Below are 27367 nucleotides of genomic sequence, written 5' to 3' on the forward strand. Positions count from 1 at the left end.
GACTTAGTAATGGCGCCTGCTCCGAACCCAGAGCGCACACGCCGCCTGTAGTGAGCTCCTATGCTCCTCGGAAATGGAGCGGGCGAAGTGCTGTCGGCAGTCGCGGCTGCCGAAAGTAAAAGTAAAAAGGCGCACATCCCGCAGAGAGAAGCCTGCGGCGCGTACATGTCACACACAATGCCCAATAAAGTGCCCATTACTGTGAAACACTGCCCCTTAGCTCCACTGCTCCCCCAATAATAAAAAATTATAAAAAAATCCCCCTGCAGAGAAGAATAAAGTATCCTACGGCCAGCCCCAGCTTCAGTAAGGATAGGTCCAAAAACAGGGGTCTCCAGCTGTTGCAAGACCTAGGGAGAGAAAAATACTCACCTGTGCTGAAGAACTTACCTAAAGAAGTCTTCAGAATGTAGTCTTCAGTCAGCATTGTCACCTGCAGCAAGCCAAGCTCATAGCGAGGCGAACAGGGAGGTAGGGGGACCCGGACCCATGAGGTACAACCCCAAGCGCTGACTGTTGGCAAGAGGGGGTTAACAGTACATCCAAGATGCCTGCCACCTCTCGCAATGGGGAAACAGTGAACTGCAGTTCCTGAGTCTCCACCTGAAAAAAGAAAGAAAAAGGAATAAAGCACTAACACATTCCCTAAACCTAAAAAATAAAAAATATGAGACCTGGTCTGGAGAACACCAGACCAGTGTCCACCTCCTTAAGACACTAAGCTAAAACTGAATTGCTCAGTGGCCTGGAGGCGGGTATATCCTGCTGGGAGGAGCTGACTTTTTGGTTACCATAGTGTCAAGCCTCCTAGAGACAGCAGCATATACCCAAGGTCTGTGTCCCCCAATGGAGCAGATAGAGAAAATTCATCCGTAATGAACGTCCGTCATAAAAATCTTGAAAATCGGCCGTTAGAAAATCCCATTATAGTCTATGGGATTTTTCTAATAGCAGTTTTAACCCATTATTAATAACGGCCGTTATTTTGTGACGGGCGAATGAACGGAAGAAATAGTGCATACAGCCAATTTTCAAGACGGACGTTCATTACGGATGAATTTTTATAGTGTGAAAGGGGCCTAAATATGAATTATCCATGCAAAAAATACTAAGAAGGAGGAGGCCCTCATAGAAATACTTTAAGAAAAGTAAAACATTTTTTAAATGGATCAAAACTTAAGAAGCAGTTCTAGAATGTTTTTAAACCTGCTTCAGTGGCAATGTACTGTGCAGTACCAAAAGTATAAACCACAACTACCATGTGTACATATTTTAGCTTATTGAGAAAATAAGAAAACTGCGCAAACAAAAAGGTTTTGTCTAACCGTAATGCAAGCTGCAAAGAAAAAATTCAATGAAGTTCAAAGACAAAAGGAAATGTGTGCTCACCTAGTCTTTATGGGGTCATCATATGTAATACCTTTTGCCATTTCTTTCACAGACATCAAAGCTTTGGGGAAAGGAAACAACGCATAAGTAATGGAAATACAAACAATACCTATACAAGTTATCTGAATTAAATTACTTTATGAAAATGGTTTCTGGACGTCATCAAGCAGATATAAGCTGTAGCACTCAATTCGTTGGACTAGATATGGAAAACGTTTACCATCATCTCTCCGCAATTCCAGCCACAACTGTTCATTTCCCTGCAGCTATTCATTTTTACTAATATACCTAAAGAATCATGCTGTTCTGCTCATTACTATGGAGAATACATGCACTATAGCCATGAGTGTGCCATGTTGTGCTGACTGTTCAGATAAGATGATGTAATGTGCTAACCTCTTCCCTCTGTCACACTCTCCAGGATCTTCTCTTCTTCTTTCAGCTGCTTCTCCTTTGCAGATTCTTTTCTAGCTGTCAAATAAATACATTCATGGTTATAACCTTTACCATTTTTACATCAGATCTGACATTAACAGGTATTAAAGCATTGCTGCTATTTGCTCACTTGCCCATATAAAGTGCCCCCCCCCCCCCCGACCTACGATGGCCCCGACATACGATCATTTCAAGATACGATGGCCTCTCAGAGGCCATCGCATGGTGAAGGCAGCATCAACATACGATGCTTTTGTATGTCGGAGACTGCTTCAGCTGCCACCGGATAGCCGTTTACGGTGCCCTGTGTGGTCTGCTGACGATCACTTACCTGTCCTCGGGGCTCCGGCGTATCCTCTTCGGGATCCCTGCATCATCGGCGCTCTCCTCCAACGTCATCACGTCGATGCGCACGCCGTCCCGTCATCCAATACGAGCGGCGTGCGTAACGATGAGATGGCGGCGACGGAGAGCGAGGATGCCGGGGAAGCAGAGGCCTTGCCCGAGAGTCGGGGACACCCGCGGAAGCGGCGACAGTGATGGACGGCGACATCCAGGGCAGCGGTGACGGTCCAGAGCGGCGGGGACACGTGAGTACAACCTTTAATACCAGTGGTCTTCAAACTGTGGACCTCCAGATGTTGCAAAACTGCAACTCCCAGCATGCCCGGACAGCCGTTGGCTGTCCGGGAATGCTGGTTGTTGTAGTTTTGCAACATCTGGAAGTCCGCAGGTTGTAGATCACTGTCCTATACTTTACATTGCACGGATCCCTCAACATACAATGGTTTCAACAAACGATGGTTCATTTGGAACGGATTACCATCGTATGTTGAGGGACCACTGTATACAGTGGACGTGGAGAGACACTAGTGTATGCTGTGAGGCACAGCTGCCAAGGCAAGACTATAAACTTGCTACAAATGTACTACCAGAGAATCTCTAGCATCTGTCAATGCCCGAAATCATATTAGACAGTAAGCAATGGTAATGTGACATTTTAAATCACTTAAACTATGAACATGCCTTCCTTTTTTGGGCAGCATGTTAAAAGGACAGGTCACACTTCTATTTGTTCAAGATGGCCAAAAATACATATACAGTATTGTGGTGCCAGATAAACTACAATAAAAAAAAAATGCAAAAAACAATAGAAATTTCCTGCACCTTCTGCTTTCTCCTTTAAGTGTTGATGCTGATCCAGAAGACTGACATTAGATCGGGGACCCAAAGGAATGTCATCTTCATCCCCACGATGCTCACTGCCGCTATCCTTCTGCTCCTCTTCTATGACTCCTTTCTTACGCATCTGCAAACGCTTTTGAAGCTAGAAGCAGAAGTAAGAAAAAACATCTTTCAAGGGAAACTAGAACAAGAGAAACCATTATACAAATACAATTAAAGTACATGTACCTAAACTTTTAAGATATTGTTCTTTATGTAACTTTTATATGATTTTAATGTGATTTAAAAAACTGCCACTAGGTGGCTCTGTTCTGTTCCCTGCGCAAGACAAACAGTTAGTTTGGTCTCCTCTTGGACATGCAGAAGTCCAAACTCAGGAAGTGTGTGCGAAGCATGGTGAGGCACAGCTCTCGCAGGCTTCAATGACGTAGCATGAGCTGGGGAACGCCCACTTTCTCCTGCTGGAAACTCACACAATGTGAGCAAGGGAAAAGATAAGATACAGAGCTTTTTAGAGCACGGAAAACATTTTTAAGAGCAGAAGGGGTGTTAGGAGTAGTTAGGAAATATACAAAATTTACAAAATAGGGTTTGATGACAGGTACTCTTTAGGGTATGTTCACACATACGCAGATTTGATGCGCAGGATTTTCTGCTGCAGATTAGAGCACAGCTTCTAATCAGCAGTTACAAATCCTACATATCAAATCTGCGCAGGATCCTGAACATGTGAACGCACCCTAAAGGGGTATTTCGGCTTTATGCATCTTATCCCCTATCCAAAGCATAGGGGATAAGATGTATGATCGCAGGGGTCCCACAATCTCAGTGCAGCCCCTGGCGTTATGTGCCGGGCGCTGTCTCCGAGACGGGGACGTGACGTCACAGCCATGCCCCCTAGTGATCTCACGCCCCTCCATTCATGTCTATGTATGGGAGGGGGCGTGATGGCTGTCACACCCATTCCATAGACATGAATGGAGGGCGGCGTGGTGTGACATCACTAGGTGGCGTGGCTAAGACATGACGTCCCCGTCTCGGAGGTAGCGCCCAGCACATAATTCCAGGGTCCCCAGCAATCATACATCTTATCCCCTATCCTTTGGATAGGGGATAAGATTAGAGATGAGCAAAGTTACAGTACTTTGATTCTGCACGAACCTCGCTGCTTGCTGACTTATCCTGCATAAATTAGTTCAGCTTTCAGGTGCTCCGGTGGGCTGGAAAAGGTGGAAACAGTCCTAGGAGAGTCTCTCCTGATGTATAAAGCCGGAATACCCCTTTAAAGGTTGGAAATTTGTTTGCAGAATAAAATATATGCTGCACTGTTCAACACTGCTGTGTGTACATTTTGATGGTGATAGTACAAATCTGAATGAAAAAAAGATTGCAAAGATACATAATCCAGAGTAAGGTACCAGCTGTTGCCTCCGTTGCTTGAGTGGTATATAGGGCACATAGTCTTCATCTTCTGACAATGCATAGTCCTCCTCCGGGTCATTAGCTCTCTGTAAGGAGACAATGTTAACATGTCATAATTACAATAAATAAGGGTATTCTCTTTCTAAATAAAATATTTAAAAAAATTAAAAAAATAAACTAAAAAAGCAATATTTACATCACCAATGCAACCTGGATGACCTTATCTCATCACAAGGAAATAGCTATTATTGGCTGTAGGTAAATTACACGCTATGGCCAGTGATTGGTTGAGCAGCTATTTCATTGTGTTAAAACAGGGTCAGGAAATAGAGACCAGCAGGGACCCGGGCACGAGTGGACCAGAAAAGAGAGTACTACTTTTTTTTATTTTAATAAAGTGTTATCATTATAAAAATCTATAGACATGTCAAATTTGTTGAACGGTCAGGGTCTCCGTGCGGAGACCCTCATCCACTACAACCAGGTGAATGCATAGAAGTAGCGTGCTTCACTCCTGGCTCAGTGTACAGGAATGGCTCCATTGTATGTCCCTGCAAGATGTCAAAAGTTTTTTTTTATAATGATAGTAACACTAACCCAGTTTGCCCCACTTGTTTTGATCTCTTTTGTGACATCCTGCATAAAATGTAAAATAAGGAAAAAGAAAAATATAGAAAAACATAAGTATGAATATGAGCAGAAATGTCTGAACTAATAAATAGTAAAAGACTAAAGAGAATAGAGCGGTGTACAGACTCACAGTCTTTGTATGGACCTTCTGTGAATGAACACGCTGCTTGCATCCTTCTCCAAGCACAGCAGAGTGGCAAGGTGTTGTCATGAACGGGCACAGAGCTCAGGTGAGCACTGCTTTCTGTTCACTTTAGTGATCTGTGGCGTTCACAACACCCAAAGTCCATTTTACATGTCCATAATGCTATGTCAGAACTTTGTTTAGAGGAAACTGCCAGCTTTCTCCCCCCGCACTAATCAGCAGTACTTGCTAGTAGTGCGGGGGACGCTGATCAGTTTAATGCATACCATGCCCGGATACGCTGCGCCATTCGCCTGTTTTCTTCTTTCTTCTTGATATTCAAATTATCCCCCCGCCATGGGGACCGTGCACCCGCAGGGGGAATATTAGCACTGTGGCTGACATGTAACTCATCCTCCCGCCATGGGGACCGTGCGCCCGCAGGGGGAATATTAGCACTGTGGCTGACATGTAACTCATCCTCCCGCCATGGGGACCGTGCGCCCGCAGGGGGAATATTAGCACTGTGGCTGACATGTAACTCATCCCCCCGCCATGGGGACCGTGCACCCGCAGGGGGAATATTAGCAATGTGGCTGACATGTAACTCATCCCCCCGCCATGGGGACCGTGCGCCCGCAGGGGGAATATTAGCAATGTGGCTGACATGTAACTCATCCCCCCGCCATGGGGACCGTGCGCCCGCAGGGGGAATATTAGCACTGTGGCTGACATGTAACTCATCCCCCCGCCATGGGGACCGTGCGCCCGCAGGGGGAATATTAGCAATGTGGCTGACATGTAACTCATCCTCCCGCCATGGGGACCGTGCGCCCGCAGGGGGAATATTAGCACTGTGGCTGACATGTAACTCATCCTCCCGCCATGGGGACCGTGCACCCGCAGGGGGAATATTAGCACTGTGGCTGACATGTAACTCATCCCCCCGCCATGGGGACCGTGCGCCCGCAGGGGGAATATTAGCACTGTGGCTGACATGTAACTAACTCCCCACCATGGGGACCGTGCGCCCGCAGGGGGAATATTAGCAATGTGGCTGACATGTAACTCATCCCCCCGCCATGGGGACCGTGCACCCGCAGGGGGAATATTAGCACTGTGGCTGACATGTAACTCATCCCCCCGCCATGGGGACCGTGCGCCCGCAGGGGGAATATTAGCACTATGGCTGACATGTAACTCATCCCCCCGCCATGGGGACCGCGCGCCCGCAGGGGGAATATTAGCACTGTGGCTGACATGTAACTAACTCCCCACCATGGGGACCGTGCGCCTGCAGGGGGAATATTAGCAATGTGGCTGACATGTAACTCATCCCCCCGCCATGGGTACCGTGCGCCCGCAGGGGGAATATTAGCAATGTGGCTGACATGTAACTCATCCCCCCGCCATGGGGAACGTGCACCCGCAGGGGGAATATTAGCACTGTGGCTGACATGTAACTCATCCCCCCGCCATGGGGACCGTGCACCCGCAGGGGGAATATTAGCACTGTGGCTGACATGTAACTCATCCCCCCGCCATGGGGGGAATAAGCGATGTGGCTGACATTTAACTTATTCCCAGCCATAGGAACCGTACAGAGTTATACAGGGCTGTATATGGGCTCATTTTTCATGTCCAGATCTGTAGTTTTTAACAGTACCATTTTTGTTTTGATATGACTTTTTGGTCGCATTTTTATTTTTTTTTTATTAAATTCGGGAGTTGCAGATAGTTACTAACTACAACTCCCAGCATGCCCTGATCCAGCCTGTGGCTCAGCAGCTGCCTCAAATGAAAACTACAACTCCCAGCATGGTGGACTATATAGTAGTATATAGTATAGGTCATTGTTTACCAACCAGAGGTGCCTCCAGCTGTTGCAAAACTACAACTCCCAGCATGTTTGAATATATAGTAGTATATAGCATAGGTCAGCGTTTTCCAACCAGGGGTGCCTCCAGCTGTTGCAAAACTACAACTCCCAGCATGTTTGAATATATAGTAGTATATAGTATAGGGCAGTGTTTCCCAACCAGGGTGCCTCCAGCTGTTGCAAAACTACAACTCCCAGCATGGTGGACTATATAGTAGTATATAGTAGAGGTGCACCGAAATGGAAGTTTCAGAACCGAAACGAAACCGAAATAAAAAAAAAAAATGTCCGGCCGAAACCGAAAATGACTTCTCCCCGTCTTCTGGTAAAATGCAGCGCTCCGCTCTCCATCCTCCGGAAGGGGGGATGAGGGGGCGTGGCTTCAACTCGGGCTCTGCCCTCGCTCCTCCCCGCTCTCTCTTCGGCAATTGTCACCCATCACCGCCTCTACTATTTAACTAAGGTAAGATCGTACTGCAGTAATTGAAAACAATAGCAAACCTGCTATTGGCTATTTCAAAATGCAACGCAGGTTGGCTATTGGACCCGCCCACTATCTGCAGAGGAGCGGACCTGAAGGAGAACTTGCTCCTTCAGCAGGCAGAGGGCGGGTCCAAAAGCCAACCTGCGATTGGCTATTGCATTTTGAAATAGCCAATAGCAGGTTTTTCTATTTGGTAAATGGTATACGGGAAGCGGAGCTTGAGAGGCCCCGGAGCGGATCGGCCAGCGGGAGTTGGGATGGTCTTGGGAATGGGGTGGTTTGGGGGGGGGAGTGGAGTTACCTCTGCAGTGCCTCAGACATCTAGGCTGGAATCAAGTCAAAAGACAGCTGCTGGCCACAAGATTATGCCGCCGGGAGCTGATTGTAAGCACGGGAAATGGATTAGAGGTGCGGGGCGGGCCTGAAGGTATTTAGCTGTGCCGATTCCCCCCCCCCCCCCCCCTTCATTTTCAATGTGGCCATCTATACCTGCACTGTACGGGAGAATTTTCGCTGTCTGAGTGAGGTCTTGGCAGAGTGACAGCAAGTGGCGGGGGCTTCAGATTGGTGGGCACTGGCAGTGTTTGTAACTTGAGCTGTGGGCGGGCAGGCGAGGTAGATCATTATCGGCAAATTTTTTTGTTGTTTCGGCATTTCCCCAAAATAGCTATTTTCGGCCGATATATCGGTGCATCCCTAGTATATAGTATAGGGCAGGGATTCACAACCAGGGGTGCCTCCAGCTGATGCAAAACTACAACTCCCAGCATGGTGGACTATATAGTAATATAGGGCAGTGTTTCCCAAACAGGGGTGCCTCCAGCTGTTGCAAAACTACAACTCCCAGCATGGTGGACTATATAGTAGTATATAGTATAGAGCAGTGTTTTCCAACCAGGGGTGCCTCCTGCTGATGCAAAACTACAACTCCCAGCATTGGGGACTATATAGTAGTATAGGGCAGTGTTTCCCAAACAGGGGTGCCTCCAGCTGTTGCAAAACTACAACTCCCAGCATGGTGGACTATACAGTACTATATAGTATAGGACAGTGTTTTCCAACCAGGAGTGCCTCCAGCTGATGCAAAACTACAACTCCCAGCATTGGGGACTATATAGTAGTATTGGGCAGTGTTTCCCAAACAGGGGTGCCTCCAGCTGTTGCAAAACTACAACTCCCAGCATGGTGGACTATACAGTAGTATATAGTATAGGACAGTCTTTTCCAACCAGGGCTGCCTCCAGCTGTTGCAAAACTACTACTCCCAGCATGTTGGACTATATTGTAGTATATAGTATAGGGCTGTGTTTCCCAACCAGGGTGCCTCCAGCTGTTGCAAAACTACAACTCCCAGCATGGTGGACTATATAGTAGTATATAGTATAGCTCAGTGTTTTCCAACCAGGAGTGCCTCCAGCTGATGCAAAACTACAACTCCCAGCATGGTGGACTATATAGTAGTATATAGTATAGAGCAGTGTTTTCCAACCAGGAGTGCCTCCAGCTGTTGCAAAACTACAACTCCCAGCATGTTGGACTATATTGTAGTATATAGTATAGGGCGGTGTTTCCCAACCAGGGTGCCTCCAGCTGTTGCAAAACTACAACTCCCAGCATGTTGGACTATATTGTAGTATATAGTATAGGGCGGTGTTTCCCAACCAGGGTGCCTCCAGCTGTTGCAAATCTACAACTCCCAGCATGGTGGACTATATAGTAGTATATAGTATAGGGCGGTGTTTCCCAACCAGGGTGCCTCCAGCTGTTGCAAATCTACAACTCCCAGCATGGTGGACTATATAGTAGTATATAGTATATAGCAGGGATTCACAACCAGGGGTGCCTCCAGCTGATGCAAAACTACAACTCCCAGCATGGTGGACTATATAGTAGTATATAGTATAGGGCAGTGTTTCCCAACCAGGGTGCCTCCAGCTGTTGCAAATCTACAACTCCCAGCATGGTGGACTATATAGTAGTATATAGTATATAGCAGGGATTCACAACCAGGGGTGCCTCCAGCTGATGCAAACCTACAACTCCCAGCATGTTGGACTATATAGTAGTATAGGGCAGTGTTTCCCAAACATGGGTGCCTCCAGCTGTTGCAAAACTACAACTCCCAGCATGCCCGAACAGCAACATTCCGGGAGTTGTTGGATAAATATTGGCCATTGCAATGCCGGCATTTTTTATATACCTTGTTCCCAGACGGAAATATGGCTGTAAGGAGTAAATGTTATCTTTCTATGGAATCCCATTATACACACATATGCAAAGGGTTACTGCCCAACCTCTTGATAAACAAAGTATTTACTAGCAAAGACCTGGTCTGATGATAGAAACAAAGGGGCCTGAGCAGGGTGAGAGTTCCCTGCCCGCCATCCAGTGCAGAAGCTTCTATAAACATACACTGACCTTCCTATCACTGCCGCCGTCCATGGCACCGATCTGCTCTCACAACAGACGCTGCACGAACGATCCACGGCGCTTCCGTATCGTCAGAGGCGTCTGGCCAATCACAAACAAGAATTTTGTCAGGTGGGAAACATTCGCGTAAAAGGTAAAAAAAAAAAAAAAATAGGTCGGTGACGAGAGAGTAATGCGACAAGCTTCAGCAGTGACGTCAGCTCCAGCGTCCGTGTGTCACGTGGGGCGGTGTCCTCGTTCTGCACTGTTCACTACAGAGCTAAATGAAATGTGTCGGCAATGTAGGGATGTGTAAAAGATTCCGGCAGACCACATAGGCTTCTAACCACAAAATGCTGTTTAAGTGCACTACTCCATAACCATGTTTCCCAACCTGGGTACCTCCAGCTGTTGCAAAACTACTCCCAGCCTGTATTCGGGCATGCTAAGAGTTGTAGTTTTTTCAACAGCTGGAGGCACCCTGGATGAAAACCACCTGACTTATACCCAAAACACCTGACTGAAAGTTGTTATCCAGGATGAAAAAATATATATAGCTACTTCCTTCAATAAATAGCGTCACCTATGTCTTCCGTTTGTGTGTGGTACTGTACTAAGGCCCAGATCTATTAGGCTATGTTCACATGATGGAGATTCCGCAGCAGCAGAGTCCCATTGATTTCAATGGGATTCTGCTGTGTTCTTCACATTTCAGAATTTCCAGGCATCCGGCAGAGAAATTCAAATTCCAGTGTCTGAAAAAAAGAATAGATGGGGGAGATTTATGAAAACCGGTGCAGAGGAAAAGTGGCCCATAGCAACCAATCAGATCGCTTCTTTCATTTTTAACAAGGCCTCTTCAAAAATGAAAGAAGCAATCTGGTTGCTATGGGCAACTGGGCAACTTTTCCTTTGCACAGGTTTTGAGTAATCTCCCCCAGACATGTCTAGTCTTTCTGTGGACTGCACAGAATGTGCTCCGCTCTGCTGTCAGGACAATGTCCGCCTAAAGATTTCCCATGCGGACATTAGCCCATGTGAATATAGCCTTAAAGGGGTACTCCTCCCCTAGACATCTGTCTAATCGTGGGAGTCCAGCGCGGCACCCCAGTCATCTGGTGCATGGAGCAAACCCCCTTCATTCATGTCTGTGGGAGTAGACGTGACATCACTAGCCGTCAAGCCCCCTCCCATAGACATGAATGGAGGGGGCGTGGCATGACGTCACGAATACAAAAGCTCCAAGCTTCTGTGTTCAGGGAGGTGCGGCGCCGGCCCTAAGATTGTGGAAGGCCCCAGCGGCCGGACTCGCTGCGATCAGACATTTTATCCTTAGGATAGGAAATAAGACTAGGGGCGGAGTACCCCTTTAAAGCAAACCAATCATCAGATTTTACCCTATATAACGCTTGGCAAAGAGTTATATAGTGTAAAATCTTTATCCTCACCATCCCCGGGGGACACTCCAAACCCCCCCCCCCCCCCCCCCCCAGGGATGGTGAGGATATGAACTTATAAACCAGTCACCGCCGCACCCGTTAGTAGTCCCCTGGGTGCGAAGCTCCTCTCACCTACTCCCATTGTTCGGTCGGCAGCGATGCCCACTCCGCTTGATTGATGGGCCGCGTCATCGTTCTGCTCACTGAACCGACAGAGTAGAGTGATGATGCGGCCCGTCAATCGAGCGGAGGGGGCATCGCTGCCGGCCGAACAACAGGAGTAGGTGAAAGGAGCTCTCCGCCCAGGGGACTACTTACAGGGCCGGCGGGGACTGGTTTATAAGTTCATATCCTCACCATCCCTGGGGGCAGGAGCTTCCCCCGGAGATGGTGAGGATAAAGATTTTACTCTATATAACTCTTTGCCAAGCATTATATAGGGTAACATCTGATGATTGGTTCCCTTTAATGTTCGGCTATCTTTGGCTCTCCCATAGAGATATATGGAGCGGTATGCCAGCATTTATTTCTTCAGCCTGTGAAGGAATATATGCTATTCAGCCATGTTGTCCGCTATACTCCATGGTAATCTCTATGGGGGAGATTTATTAAAACCTGTGCAGAGAAAAAGTTGCTGAGTTGCCCATAGCAACCAATCAGATCCCTACTTTCACTTTTGAAAAGGCCTCCGAAAAATGAAAGAAGCGATCTGATTGGTTGCTATGGGCAACTCCGCAACATTTCCTCTGGACAGGTTTTCATAAATCTCCCACTTTGTGTATTTCTTATGTTATAAGTATAAAACCTGGATCTCCATTTGTCCATGAGGGGCTCCCTCATAGAAGACCCTTGGTTCTCATGCTGAAGGAATGTACAAGGTTGTGGGATTGGCTGAGGAAAGAATGTGCAGTTGTCTTTGGGTCTGAAAGTAGTAGAAGGACAAACAAGTCATAAAATCTATAACTGGTACAAATGAGCTATAAATCTTTTGTACCTTGTCAATTAGTTTGTTCTTAATTGATAAATCATTTGATGATTTTTTTTTATATATATTGTTGCTTTTCATTATACGCCATACATATACATAATTTTGCCTATATAAATAAACAGAACACTTGCTTGACTATTGTGTAGTCTATACTTCCAGGCCTGTCTCTTATCTTCTCTTCTTTTACCTTACAGCAAAAGGACGACTATATTGGGTTGATTTCCCTATCAAACCTTTCATTCCACAATGCCAATTTATATTATTGTGTAATATTCTTTTATTGTTTCTGTGCATCTATTTGTTCCATTTACATTCTAAAATTCTTTTGCCTGCGGTTATACACTTGGGTTCACCAGACAAAGCTTTTTTGCACTGAATGTCCTCTCCAATAATAGAGGGTGTCCTCGATGGTCATATGTTAAACTCCTGTAAAGCAGGTCTTCAACTACATTACCCGAATTTAGGTCAGCAAGTCCTAGGCTGATTGGCTATTATTACAGACAGGAGACACTTCTTCAATTTTTCCATAAATCTCCTTGGACCGGTGTGTAAAATATGGCACCCTAAACTAAGGCAAAATATTGTATCAGAAGATCTGCATTAATAAGCTGTACATTAATTATCCACCTACACACAGATTTCTTTCTGATCAGTTGTCAGGCATTCCATAGCTAGGTTATTTGAACTATACCTTTAGCTTGAAAAGGAAAAAAAAATGTAATGTTATACACAGGTTTTGATTGTGTAATTGGAGATTTATTAAATGTCGCAGGGCATGTGATAAATATGGGGGCTAGTAGACATTTTTGTGAAATTTCACATCAGAACACCAACTTTGTATGATTCCTTCTCTGGGACTTTTCTAAAACTTTTTCAGCCCGTGCGACTTTTGTGTCCCCTTTTGAAACTGCGGTCTAAAGTCAGTTTTGTTAGCCAGGTCTGGGCTGGTGTATGTTTGTGGTGTAATTGAGGGCTGTGCGACAAATCTGTGACTTTTTGAGAAAAGTCACACTTCATGAATCTCTCACCACTGCAAAGGGAAAAAGCCAAAGTGTGTACCATTTTAGTCAAAATCACTGTAGCAAACAGTCGCACACTTTTTGCCCAAGTGTGACAAATTTACACCAAAAAGTTTGATAAATGTCCCCCAGTAAGTGGGGTTGGGGCTTATCATATACAGTGATCCCTCAACTTACAATGGCCTCAACATACAATAGTTTCAACATACAATGATCTTTTCTGGACCATTGTAACTTGAAACCAGACTCACCATACAATGCTATGGACAGTCCAGATCTGTGAAACGTGTCAATGGCTGGAAGAAACGACCAATCAGAATGGGCATTTACTGGTAAAACCGCTGTATTACTGAAGCGTATGCACTGACTGGTGTCTGGTAGCGCCCCCTACAGTACAGGGAGGTATTACATGTTTTGTACTCTTTACCTGTACCAAGGTTACCTGCTCCTTTGGACACCATGTAATAACGGCTCCATGTTACTTTTTTAGGACATTGTGTGTACTGTATAGGACCCTGAAGAAGCTCCCGTCCACTACATAGACCAGTGTTTCCCAAGCAGGGTGCCCCCAGCTGTTGCAAAACTACAACTCCCAGCATGCCCGGACAGCCTTTGGCTGTCCGGGCATGCTGGGAGTTGTAGTTTTGCAACAGCTGGAGGCTCCCTGCTTGGGAAACACTGACATAGACAGTGATTACAGCTTCCAGATGATCTTTTTTTACTTTTATATGTAAGGATTTGCTTTATCTATATTAGTTATCTACTTATTTTTCTTTAATTCTCACTTTTTCTATTTTTGGATGACATTTTGGGGGCTTCAGAACCAATTACCAGGTTTCCATAGAGTTATGGTCTCAACATACAATGGTTTGAACATACAATGGCCGTCCTGGAACCGATTAATATTGTAACTTGAGGGAGCACTGTACTGTACACTGTGAAGGAGAGAAAAAGCCAGGACTGTATACCTGCAAGCTGAGACAGTCTGCCAGCTGTTGATCTACACCATTCCTAAAAAGCAAATTAATGTTTCCCTCTCATCTCTCACCGCCCATAAAACTCTGCATATATTTCCTTTTGTGTAAATAGCAGTGTACCTGCTGATGTATGTCCACAGTGCTACAATGTAATACCCCCCTTAAGCTTATCAGTAGTCCAAGTTATGTTTAGTGTAACCAATTCATTGCTGCTGCTGTTGCTCACATTTCTGCTTACATATCGCCTTGATAATCCAGTGTATCCGTAACCCCTTATTTCCCAACATTTAATCTATAGTACTATGCTGTGTAAATTAGACCCCATTAATGTGCCAGTCTGTACAGTGCATTTTTAACAACACTATTATGGCATAGTAGAGAGGACATGCTGAGCTGTGAGTGGCCAGAAAAGGGAAAGGAATCTATGTATACTACTGGCACTATGGAGGGGCTTTCAAAAAGCAGTAAGAGCACTAGAGTCACCTTATCAAGGTTTTTTTTTTTTATATTTATTTTTCATTTTATACAGAATACAAAAAAAAAACATAACATTTATTTGAAAAAATAAAATAAAGACCTTCCCCCCCTTCCAGTGTCTTTAATCTTCAGCTTCCCAGTAACTCCCATAATTTGCTACCTATTCCCTGCTACTTAAAAAATACCATTATCACCTCTTGCTCTTGTATCAAAAACAACACTTGTGAGGCCAAAAAATTGAGAAAGTCAGGAATCCCTAATCCTCCTAATTCTACTGATGGAACTAAATAGTGTAATTTGATTCTTACCCGCTTCCGCCCCCATATTAATTCCTAAAAAATGTTCCCAATAAACCAAAAAAACTGTCCTTAACCCATATTTGTGTAACTAAGAAAATGCAAAACCATGGGAAGTATCACCATTTTTTATTAAAGTTATCCTCCCCGCCATATATAATGCCAATCTTAACCATACATTCATTTTAACACCTATTCTATCCAACAGTTGGGTTAGATTAAGATTCTCAAATTCCTCCACATATGATATTTTAATGCCTACTCTAAATAGTCCGTAGTTTTAAGGATTTTAACACTTCCAATGGATGAATCTATGTCTTTATCTAGAGGTAACAGACCTGACTTTTACAAGTTAATTTTTAACCCTGATAGGGCACCAAACTCTTCCACTATTTGCACCACTTCCGGGACTTTCTGTTCTGGGTTTCTAATAAACATAATCCCATCGTCCGCATAAAGTAGGATCTTTTCTCTGTTTCCTTGCACTCCAAATCCTAAGAAACACTGAATTTCTAATCCTAGTAGCTAGTGGTTCCATAAACAGTGCGAATAATATTGGAGACGGGCATCCCTGCCTTGTGCCTCTCTCCAAGTATAACTTTCTTGTCAGTACCCCATTTATATTTATTCTTGCACTTGGACATGAATATATTGTTTTAATCGCCTGCAAAAAATGTGTCCCTAAATAAAAAAAATGACACCACCTTAAAAAGAGAGCCCCACTCCACCCTGTCAAATGCTTTGTTTGCATCTAAGGACAGGAAAGAGCAGGGGTCCCCACCCAGTGACTGAATCTTCAGGAATACTCTATGTACATTTCCTCCCATACTTCTACCAGCTCTTTGCTCCTTGCCAATGATTTGATCCATTACCCCATTAAGTCTGACTACATAATTTTTGCAAACATTTGGGCAATCTGTGTTCAAAATCGATATTGGATGGTAATTCTCAATATGCTCACTACTGCCCCCTTTTTTGGTATTAAAATTATGATTACTTCCGACAGAGGGAGACAAGCTCCCTTTTCTCAAGGATTCATTGTATACCTCTAAAAGACAGGGCCACAGCACGTCACTTAATTTTCTATATATCTCACACTAACCTGTCAGACCCGGGGGATGAGTTTCCTGAAAAGGTTTTAAGAGCATCCTGAACATCCTTCAGTGTAATATCCCTGTCTCCCTACTTTCTTTTGTCTTTGGGCCATCCCTTCTAAACAAGAAATAATCTATTTCTTCTTCTGTTCTCCTATTCTCTGATTTATATAATGTTTGGTAATACTCAACTGGCACCTGACCAATATTTTCCACACCTCCAACCAGCTTACCTTCTTTGTTCTTGATGGTATTAAAGGGGTACTGCGGTGAAAACCTTTTTTCTTTTAAATCAACTGTTGGCAGAAAGTTAAACATATTTGTAAATTACTTCTATTAAAAAATCTTAATCCTTCCAGTACTTATTAGCTGCTGAATGCTACAGAGGAAATTCCTTTCTTTGGGGAACACTGATGACATCACGAACACAGTGCTCTCTGCTGACATCTCTGTCCATTTTAGCAACCATGCATAGCAGATGTATGCTAAGGGCAGCATGGTGGCTCAGTGCTGCCTTGCAGTGCTGGGGACTTGGGTTCAAATCCCACTAAGCACAACAATAAATAAAGCGTTATTATAATGTCAGCAGAGAGAACTGTGCTCGTGATGTCATCAGAGAGCATTCCAAAAAGAAAAGATTTTCCTCTGTTGCATTCAGCAGCTAATAAGTACTGGAAGGATTAAGATTTTTTAATAGAAGTAATTTACAAATATGTTTAACTTTCTGCCACCAGTTGATTTAAAAGAAAAAAGGTTTTCACCGGAGTACACCTTTAAGGTATCTTTTCTCTTTCTGATTCTTTCTGATACTGGAAAGCCACTTATTAATTCTACCCCCTTCTGTACATTTCTTCTGACCCCAAAAGAATAACCTATGCTGGGCTTTTTCCAGGTTGAAATTAACTCTCCAGATTTGTTCCCTCTTTAACCAAAGCTTCCTCTTTCATTTTTACCTGTCTTCTAACATGTGCAATGTTTTTAAAAAGAACCCCCCTTAAGTATTCCTTCAATGCATCCCATACCATAAATACATTTGTGGAACCTTTCTTCACCTCCCAAAACCATTTAATTTCTTCCTCCATCCCATTTATAACCCCTTCTAACTCAATGAGGATTTATATTCATATTTCTATTTTTGGGGGAATTTTGGCTACCGTACATAAAATTACAAACCATCATTGCAGGATCAGAGATACACCTTGGTTCATAGCTTATTTCTTTTATAGCTAGTAGCAATCCACTCTTATTAGCCAATATTATATCTATCCTAGATGTTGTCTTATATGTAGCGTTCTAGCATGAAAACACTTCTTTTGAGGGGTATAGGCACCTCCACATGTTTCCAACTTAGTTCTTCACATAAATTGGTCAACCTTGTATTAACTTTTTCTGCCCTCCAATCTTTTTCATTATTCATTACACAGTTAAAGTGTCCTAAGAGAAACAAATCTTTATAAGATTTCCTGTTCATAAACCTCATTAAAGGGGAACTCCGGTGGAATTTTTTTTTTTTGACAAATCAACTGGTGCCAGAAAGTTAAACAGATTTGTAAATCACTTCTATTAAAAATGTTAACCCTTCTAGTACTTATCAGCTGCTGTATACTACAGATATACTACAGAGAAATATGTGAATTTCTTTTCTGCCTGACAACAGTGCTCTCTGCTGACACCTCTGTCCGTGTCAGGACTGTCCAGAACAGGAGGTTTTCTATGGGGATTTGCTTCTAACCTGACAGTTCCTGACAGTTCCTTGGCACTACCGAACTCTATCTTCCCTTTTTCTCTCACAATTTTTAATAAAATGTCCTGATCTCTTGCACACATAAATTTTAACAGTAACATCCTTGGTGGTGCTCCCGGAATAGGCTTTGCAAACGGGATTCTGTGGGCTCTTTCTATGGCAAACCATTTTGTGAAAGTCTGTTCTCCAAATACATCGCTTAACCATTTAGTACAGAATGTCACTGGGTCAGACTTCTTCTGGGCCAGTTATTCTTATATTCGCTCTCCTCAATCTATCCTCCAGATCATCTTAGAGCTGGGCGGTATGACCAAAAATATCACGGTATTTTTATACGTTATGGCGGTTCCACGGTATTTAACAGTATTCTCCACCCCACCCCCCCAATCATGGGACCCGTGGGCACTGCTTCTCTAACCGCCCCCCCCAGTTTATCAGCCCAGCGCTGCGCTGTCCCCCACGTCAGTGAACTATTCATGTTACCCGCAAATGCCACTCTCTTCGTCCTCCTGTGAGTTGCGGGCTGCCGGCGCAGGCTATCTGTACTTTACTACATATTCCTTTGCCCTGGCTGCAAAAATAAACTTTAACTCACTTTCCTACATTCCCCCGGTAACTGCCTCACGCTGGGGATGGGAACGTCACAGAGCAGTCAGCCTATCACCGGCCGCAGCGATGTCCCACCTCGGGTCGATAGGCGAGCTCCTTACATGACAGTGCGCTCAGCCTATCACCGACCGAGGCAGGACATCACTGCAGCCAGTAATAGGCTGACAGCTCTGTGACGTTCCCATCCCCAGGGTGAGGCCATTACCGAAGCAACGGGGGAACATAGAGTTAAAGTGTATTTTGTTTATTTTTGCAGCCCAGGCACAGGAATATGTAGTACAGTACAGATTTCCAGCGCCGGCGGCCCGCAACTCACAGGAGAACGAGGTGACATGATTAGTTCCCGATGTGGGGGACAGCACAGCGCTGGGCTGATAATTCATTCGAGGGGGGTGGGGGGGGGTGGGGGGGTCAAGGCCCAAACGGTATTGCAGTATGGGAGAAATTAATATTGTGCAGGAAAAAAAAATTGGTATGAAACAGTATACCACCCAGCACTAGATCATCTACTTTTTCTTTAAATTGTTTCTCTTTTACTATCTCTTCTTGTGATTTCCCACTTTAGTGTCTATGATAGGGACCAACCTCTCAATTCCTCACTCATTTTTTTTCATGTCTTCTCGGATCAGACCGACATCAGAGCTTAAACAGCTTACTTGCATCACCAAATCTTCTAGGGCTTTGTTACTCCTTTCTACCCCACTTAATATAGAGTTTAGTAAGGGGGAATTAAAGGGGTACTCCTGTGGAAAACTTATTATTTTTTTTTTTAATCAACTAGTGCCAGAAAGTTAAACAGATTTGTAAATTACTTCTATTAAAAAATCTTAATTGATCCAGTACTTTTTAGGGGATACATACTACAAAAGGAAACTTTTTGAGAGTTCTCTGATGTCATGACCACAGTGCTCTCTGCTGACCATTTTAGGAACTGTCCAGAGCCGGAGAAAATCCCCATAGCAAACATATACTGCTCTGGACAGTTCCTAAAATGGACAGCAGATTTTTTTATGGAAGTAATTTACAAATCTGTTTAACTTTCTGGCACCAGTTGATAAAAAAAATAAATAAATACGTTTTCCACGGGAGTACCCCTTTAATTTCTCCATTCTCTCCCTCCTCCATTCCCCCTTCTTCCTGCAGGACAGCATATCTAGACCCATTAGAGTTTTCTCTGTATCTTTGCGTCCTGGTCTTTATTACCTCCCATGGGATTTTATACATTTATCCATTTTTATATTACTTCCCCTCCACCAGATCTCCTCGGCTGTATTGGCTGTACTTTAGGAGCCATCTTCTCTAGGGTAGAGATTCTATGCAGTTCAATTGTGGTGTTTATGTATACGTTTTTCTGCTCCTCCTTGCTATTCCACAGCACCTTCCATTGTTTTTCTGTTATAAAAGTCTAAAACAGCTCCACATCCATCTTCCATTCTTATTTGAGCTGTTTGGAATAGAAAAACTAATTGCAAGAAAGGCTGGAGACACTCTATACAGGAATTTCAATATCTATTTTACTGAAGTCCAACTGTTCTTGCTACCAATGCTCTATATATGGCTGCGCCATTATTGGTAAGTGCTGGGGAGGTTAAAAGGGGATCACACACCAGGCTTTGCACTTTTTAGGCAGATATGTCTTTCAGCAATTCCACTTGTCAACTCAGTACTTAATCACGATTAACAACATGGCTAGCTGTTACCTTACTGCTTTCCGGCACTTGCTGCTAAGAGAGTAAAGCACCAGCCACCCCACTTGCACATTATTCATTATGTTTCACCAGATTAAAATTTTACTGCCTCTGCAGATAACTGCCACCTTCCTCATACTCCCGGCCGACGGGTACCTTTTCTTATCCACCTCTGTGGACTGAGTCTCCTGGGCTCGCTCTCAGCCTCTCCAGGTGGCGTACACCGCCACCATGTGCCGAGTCACGTGATCTCCCAGGACGTATTGTGGTCTGTTTTGAAGCCACGCCTCCAGCCATACCTTTTACTCCACTCCACATGCAAGTTCTGCATAGTTATCTCCACATATGTTCTTAAACTTCTTACTCCAAATTCAGTGTGATCCCCACAACTTTCCCCCTCCGGGCCGCTTCTCTTTTTCATCCGCTTCAGAGTTCTTGATTTCAGCATAGTGGCCGGGAATTACCCGGCCGAGGGAGAAAGGTCATGGAGCGGTAGGAACTGATAAGCCTATATCCTCTCATCACGTGATCCCTCCATCCACCTTATCAAGGGTTACTCTAACAAAACCAAGCAAGATTTTAAAAATCTTTTAAAAATGACCAGTTTACTTCAAGAATTTCCTTAATAATTCTCTTTTAGGTGTCTCACTGTGTTGTATGGCAAAAAAACAGATCTCAGCTTTATGAACTTTGAATTCTTCTTAGTTTTTGTGCAAATAGGCTTTATAGGATACCTATTATTTTAACAAACTGATTACATCATATTGACATGCCAGAAGTTTTGATTGAGACCCATATTAGCACTAAAACCAAGGGGCAGGAGCTCTGTACCTATTTGTTCCGGCTTGGCTCTCGTCAGAGAACGGAGAAAGCAGGGTACAGGTTCATAGAAGGTCTGAGACTTTCTATAAATCTGAACACTGCATGCTCAACTTTCAGAAGAGGGCAGAGCAAAACCAATGGCATAGTGTTCAGCTGACCCTAGCTATAGTGGGAGTCTCATGACCTGGACCCTCACTGATCAAAATGTCTGACAAATCAAAATGATATGGAAATAGTTTGTTAAAGTACACACTGTATCGAATGAATAATCAAATAAAGACCAAACTCAGTTCTACCTGTGTCCAAATGTCATTTAATCTTTCTGAATGAAAGATTTTCACAGTATAAAAAAAGTAAAATAAAAAAATAACAAAAAAAAAAAAAAACACAGCAAAGCCAATATACACTTGGCGAACAGAACATTAATAAAATCCAATATCGAATCCAGAGGACCAGCTTATCCACAAGGCCAAAGTCCTACGGTTTATTCGAGCATAGCACCAGCTGTCAGGTAAAAATAATGTGAAAGGAAAATACAGAGAGAAAAAAAAAAAAAAAAAGACATTTTCTGTTTCACTCTATTGAAGCCAGATACAATATTTTGGTTGGTAGAAAGAGATGCAAGGGGAATACACATAGCAAAGGATCAGGGACTATTAAAAGGGAGCTCTAGTTAAAAGGGTCAAGTACCTCCCATTACACCCTTCTGAAGGTGTCACACAAGATGCAAAGTGAAGAATAGGAGGGATGCAAGTGCTTGATAAAAAGAAATGTGGGATAATATACCACACTATTGTGGCTTCTGACCATTCTATTATTTTTCTTCCCCTTACTGGAAGAACAGGATAGGGACTAATTTCTAACCAGAGTTCTCATCTAGAAATACGTCTAGTTCACCGTTTCCATCACCAGTAGTTCTTGACTGGAATAAGGATTATTTTATAAATCAGATCGGCTTCTATGACCTTTGAAGTTGTCAGGACTTACAAGGCAGGATGGAAACGTGTATTCACCCAGAACTATAGTCCGGGTTTTCACAGAAGGCATTGATCAGGCAATTTATTGTGTAACAGTTCCAAGTACATTAAAGTGTACCATCTGAATGAAAGGATGGTGTAAAATAGGACATCACATGCTGTCAATGGGCATGTGCACATACACATTTATTTACAGAATGAAAACTAAGTCAACGAATTTAAAAAAAAAAAAAAAAAAAAAAAAAAAAAAACCCTAACACACACACACACACACAACGAAAAACAAAAATGTGAATTTAAAATGTTGTTGTTGTTGTTGATATTTTAGCTCCAATAAGAATATGTATCTTTAAATTGCTTGGCTGTGTTCTTGGTTGACCAGAAAAATAGAATGATTGGAAATTTAAGAACTGGATTTGAAATCACACTTTATATACCGGGCAGTCTTTACAAAAAGGTACATTATTATTAGATTATTATTATTATTGCCTAGGTTGACCTACGTATTAGAATTCTGAAGACTGAAAAGACCCAGAAGTAAATCTTAAAAAGAGAAAGTGGTTATAGACAATCATGGCAAATAAAAAGGGGTGTTCTTCTTAGCAGAAGATGTTGAGTTCATTCATCCCTAGATTGGGAAAAAAAACAATGTGTGGGCCAGAGGGGATGCACTGGAAATGGTACTTTGCCAATTTTTTTTTTATTTAAAAAAAATGAAAGGAGGAAATATTTTTAAAATCCCTCAAACGCTTGTGACAGTGCAGAACAGAATAGCAGGGAACTAGGGGTCATTTGTATAGTACAGAAGGTGTATTGGTGAGTTAGAGAAGGAAAATGTCAGAAAGTGCAGGCATCACTGTGCCACGTTGGAAGTGGTTTTCTTCAGGCTAAAATTGGTCCAATTGACAGCCACTTTCTGGCGTGTTTGTTTGGCAGAGTCCAGACAGAACCTGAAAAAGGGAACAAGAATTGATGAATAAGAACACAGTATAGACACAAACAGTACACTGCCTGTAGTTCATAGGTCTTCATGATCAACCTCTTTATTTCTACTGAATAGATGTGCAACTAAAAATCACTGACCACTGCCCATGTCTAACCAGGATGATTGCACTCAGGCTCCCCTTGGGGCAGATTTTCTACCGCTAGTAGAGTGATCCCTCAACTTACAATGGCCTCAACATACAATAGTTTCAACATACAATGTTTTTTCTGGACCATTGTAACTTGAAACCAGACTCAACATACAATGCTACGGACAGTCCGGATCTGTGAGACATGTCACAACTGGAGGAACTGACCAATCAGAATGGGCATTTTACTGGTAAACCCCTGTATTACTTAAGTGCATGCACTGACCGGCTGTCTGGTAGCGCCCCCTACAGTACAGGGAGGAACTACAAGTTCTGTACTACTCCTTACCTGTGCCAGGGTTAGCTGCTCCTTTGGACACCAAGGGCGGCTCCATTTGGGACACTGTGTGAACTGTACAGGACCCTGAAGAAGCTCCTGTCCTCTACATAAACCATTGTTTCCCAACCAGGGTGCCTCCAGCTGTTGCAAAACTTCAACTCCCAGCATGCCCGGACAGCCAACGGCTGTCCAGGCATGCTGGGAGTTGTAGTTTTGCAACAGCTGGAGGCACCCTGGTTGGGAAACACTGAGATAGACAGTGATTTACAACTCCCAGCAGATCTTTCTTACTTTTATATGTAAGGATTTGTTTTATCTGTATTACTTCTCTACTTATTTTTCTTTAATCCTCACCTTTTCCTATTTTTGGATGACATTTTGGTGGCTTCAGAACCAATTACCAGGTTTCCATAGAGTTATGTTCTCAACATACAATGGTTTCAACATACAATGGCCGTCCTGGAACCGATTAATATTGTAACTTGAGGGACCACTGTATACATTTTTATGCATCTGTAGAAAACCTGACGAGATTTTGATGCACAATTTCACAAAATGTGGACACAAATGTAAAGCGCAAGGTAGCTTATTCACAATGGGGGAGATTTATCACAACCTGTGCAGAGGAAAAGTTGTCCAGTTGCCCATAGCAACAAATCGGATTGCTTGTTTCATTTTTCACAGGCCTTTCTAAAACTGAAAGAAGCAAGCTAATTGGTTGCTATGGGCAACTGGGCCAAGTTTTCCTCTGCACAGGTTTTGATAAATCTCCCCCATTGTGGCTACTTTCAAAAATGACACATGTAGAGGAGTTTACCGATTTTTTTTTTGTTTAAAAATTCAGATTTTTGGTTTGTCAAAAGTGGAAAACTCATCGTTGCAGTATTAAATTAATCATGTTGTTTTAAAAATGAAATGTATTTAACCCCTTGCCGCAGAAAGCCGGGTTTATACGGCGCTGCAGCACAGGAGTGTTATGAAGCAAGCTCTGGAGCTGAGCTCGCATCATACCCGCACGGTCCCGGCTGCCATCAGCAGCCACGACCCGTGGCTAATGCAGGACATAGCCATTCCGGCAGATGTCCGGCATTAACTCTTTAGACGCGGCGATCAAAGTTGATCGCCGCGTCTACAAGTGAAAGTAAAAGCATCCCGACAGCTCAGTCGGGCTGATCGGGACATCGCGATAAAATCGTGATGTCCCGATCAGCTAGGACATAGCAGGAGGGTGCCTTACCTTCCTCCCGAGCATCCGAACGGCGATTGATTGCTGCAATCCTGAAATCCAGGCTTGAGCAATCAACCGCCGATAACACTGATCAATGCAAAGCTATGGCTTTGCAGTGATCTGTGTAAAAGATCAGTGTGTGCAGTGTTATAAGCCCCCTATGGGAGCTATAACACTGCAAAAAAAATAAAAGTGAACAAAAAAAGTTAAAGATCATTTAACCCCTTCCCTAATAAAAGTTTGAATCACCGTCCTTTTCCCATAAAAAAAAAAAAAAAACTGTAAATAAAAATAAACATATGTGGTATCGCCGCGTGCGTAAATGTCCGAACTATAAAAATATATCATTAAACTGCACGGTCAATGGTGTACACGCAAAAAAATTCCAAAGTCCAAAATAGCGTAATTTTTATCACTTTTTATAACATAAAAAAATGTCCGATCAAAACAAATATGGTACCGATAAAAACTTCAGATCACGGCGAAAAAATTACCCCTCATACCGCCCCGTACATGGAACAATAAAGTTATAGGGGCCAGAAGATGACAATTTTAAACTATACATTTTCCTGCATGTAGTTATGATTTTTTTCCCAAGTAATAAAAAATCAAACCTATATAAGTAGGGTATCATTTTAATCGCATGGACCTACAGAATAAAGATAAGGTGTAATTTTTACTGAAAAAATTGACTGCATAGATACAGAAGCCCCAAAGAGTTACAAAATGGGGGTTTTTCTTCCATTTTGTTGCCCAATTTTTTTTTCCCGTTTCGCCATAGATTTTTCGGTAAAATGACTGATGTAATTACAAAGTAGAATTGGTGGTGCAATAAATAAGCCATTATATAGATTTTTAGGTGCAAAATTGAAAGGGTTATGATTTTTAAAAGGTATTGAGGAAAAAACGAAAGGGCAAAAACAGAAAAACGCTATGGGGGAGATTTATCAAAACCTGTGCAAAGGAAAAGTTGCCCAGTTGCCCATTGCAACCAATCAGATCCCTTCTTTCATTTTGCAGAGGCCTTGTTAAAAATGAAAGAAGCGATCTGATTGGTTGCTATGGGCAACCGGACAACTTTTCCTTTGCACAGGTTTTGATAAATCTCCCCCTATGTCCTTATGGGGTTAATAAATAAACGCCATCGCTCTGCCAACTGTAGATATTTATCAGACATACAGCAGCCAGAAAATGCATGTAAGGGAGAATTCATACACAGCTGAGTTGTTGTAGAAATGTCTGTGACTGTCCAGTGCCTCTAAATGAGATACCGTATATACTCTAGTATAATCGTGCTGAAAACACCCCCCTCTGCTTATACTCGAGTGAACTCTCCGCCCTCAGTGGTCTTCAACCTGCGGACCTCCAGATGTTTCTAAACTACAACTCCCAGCAAGCCCGGACAGACCCCCCCACCCACACCCCCTTTAGTTTTGTACTCACCTCCACTCGGCGGGACATTAGGGTGCGCTGGTCCGGTGCTGCAGGACTGTCCGGTGGGGAGGGATAGTCGTTCCGGGCTGTCTATCTTCACCGGAGGGGCCTCTTCTCCGCGCTTGGGGCCCGGCCCCGAAATAGTCACGTTGCCTTGACGACGCACAGGGACGTTCATTAGTAACGTCCCTGTGCGTCGTCGTCAAGGCAACGCCTCTATTTCGGGCCCAAAGCACGGAGAAGAGGCCCCCCCGGTGAAGATGGACAGCCCGGAACGACTATCCCTCCCCACCGGACAGTCCTGCAGCACAGATGGCCCGGACCAGCGCACCCTAACGTCCCGCCGAGCGGAGGTGAGTACAAAACTAAAGGGGGTGAGAGGGTGGGGGGGCTGGATGATGTCGAAGGCCGCAGTGGTCTCCATCCTGCGGACCTCCAGATGTTTCAAAACTACAACTCCCAGCAAGCCCGGACAGCCGATGGCAGCCCGGGCTTGCTGGGAGTTGTAGTTTTGAAACATCTGGAGGTCCGCAGGATGGAGACCACTGTATCAGACATTGACAAGCGGTGATGATGAAGGGGGGGGGGGCTGATGACATGGTGATGATGACAAGGGGATGATGAAGGGGGGGTGTGGGATGATGACAAGGGGATAATGAAGGGGGGGGGTGGGATGACAGGCGGTGATGATGAAGGGGAGGATGATGACAGGCGGTGATGATGAAGGGGGGATGATGACAGGGTGATGATGATGAGGGTGTTAATGACGGGGGTCTGGATGATGACAGGGGAGGATGATGTATTTCCCACCCAAGGCTTATAGTCGGGTCAATAACTTTTCCTGGGATTTTGGGGTGAAATTAGGGGCCTCGGCTTATATTCGGGTCGGCTTATACTCGAGTATATATGGTATGCATAAATACAAATGCTTACCAACACAACAACTCCATTCAGGTGTTTGGAACTTCCTTTCAGTTAGATATTTTTACCTACAAATTTGCAAACCTGTGTAGCTGTAGCAGTCTTTGTATAACCACATGTGCCTTTTTTGACATAAATAAGCATCCTTACCTTTTAAAATACTCTACTTCTCTGTCAATTTCATCCATTTCCATGCTGTCTAAATCTTTTGGAAGGAAAACATCATCTAAGAAGAGAGAATAGCCAATAATTGGTTCATTAACAATGGGTTTTTACATAGCTAT

General features: G+C 43.7%; 2 protein-coding genes across 7 annotated transcripts in view; both read right to left on the reverse strand.

The window, feature by feature from the left end:
• The window catches only part of DDX41 (DEAD-box helicase 41), a 55015-nt gene extending 44834 nt beyond the window's left edge, over window positions 1-10181 (reverse strand). For all 3 annotated transcript variants that reach the window (XR_008892831.1, XR_008892830.1, XM_056575020.1), the window contains exons 1-5: window positions 9967-10181; window positions 4428-4517; window positions 2992-3151; window positions 1786-1860; window positions 1390-1450 (exon numbers count right to left, since the gene is read on the reverse strand). Coding sequence is in view for 1 of the 3 variants with exons in the window: in XM_056575020.1 (XP_056430995.1) it covers window positions 1390-1450; window positions 1786-1860; window positions 2992-3151; window positions 4428-4517; window positions 9967-9990 (410 nt within the window). In the remaining 2 variants the exon portion in view is untranslated. The remainder of the gene's footprint in view (window positions 1-1389; window positions 1451-1785; window positions 1861-2991; window positions 3152-4427; window positions 4518-9966) is intronic.
• An 11228-nt stretch (window positions 10182-21409) lies between these two features.
• FAM193B (family with sequence similarity 193 member B) overlaps window positions 21410-27367 on the reverse strand; it is a 74762-nt gene continuing 68804 nt past the window's right edge. For all 4 annotated transcript variants that reach the window (XM_056575022.1, XM_056575023.1, XM_056575024.1 and 1 more), the window contains 2 exons: window positions 27234-27309; window positions 21410-23037 (listed from right to left, as the gene is read on the reverse strand). In XM_056575022.1, the coding sequence (XP_056430997.1) occupies window positions 22941-23037; window positions 27234-27309 (173 nt within the window). In that variant the 3' untranslated portion in view covers window positions 21410-22940. The remainder of the gene's footprint in view (window positions 23038-27233; window positions 27310-27367) is intronic.

Source organism: Hyla sarda, chromosome 4 (assembly GCF_029499605.1).
Source record: "Hyla sarda isolate aHylSar1 chromosome 4, aHylSar1.hap1, whole genome shotgun sequence".
Taxonomy (NCBI): domain Eukaryota; kingdom Metazoa; phylum Chordata; class Amphibia; order Anura; family Hylidae; genus Hyla; species Hyla sarda.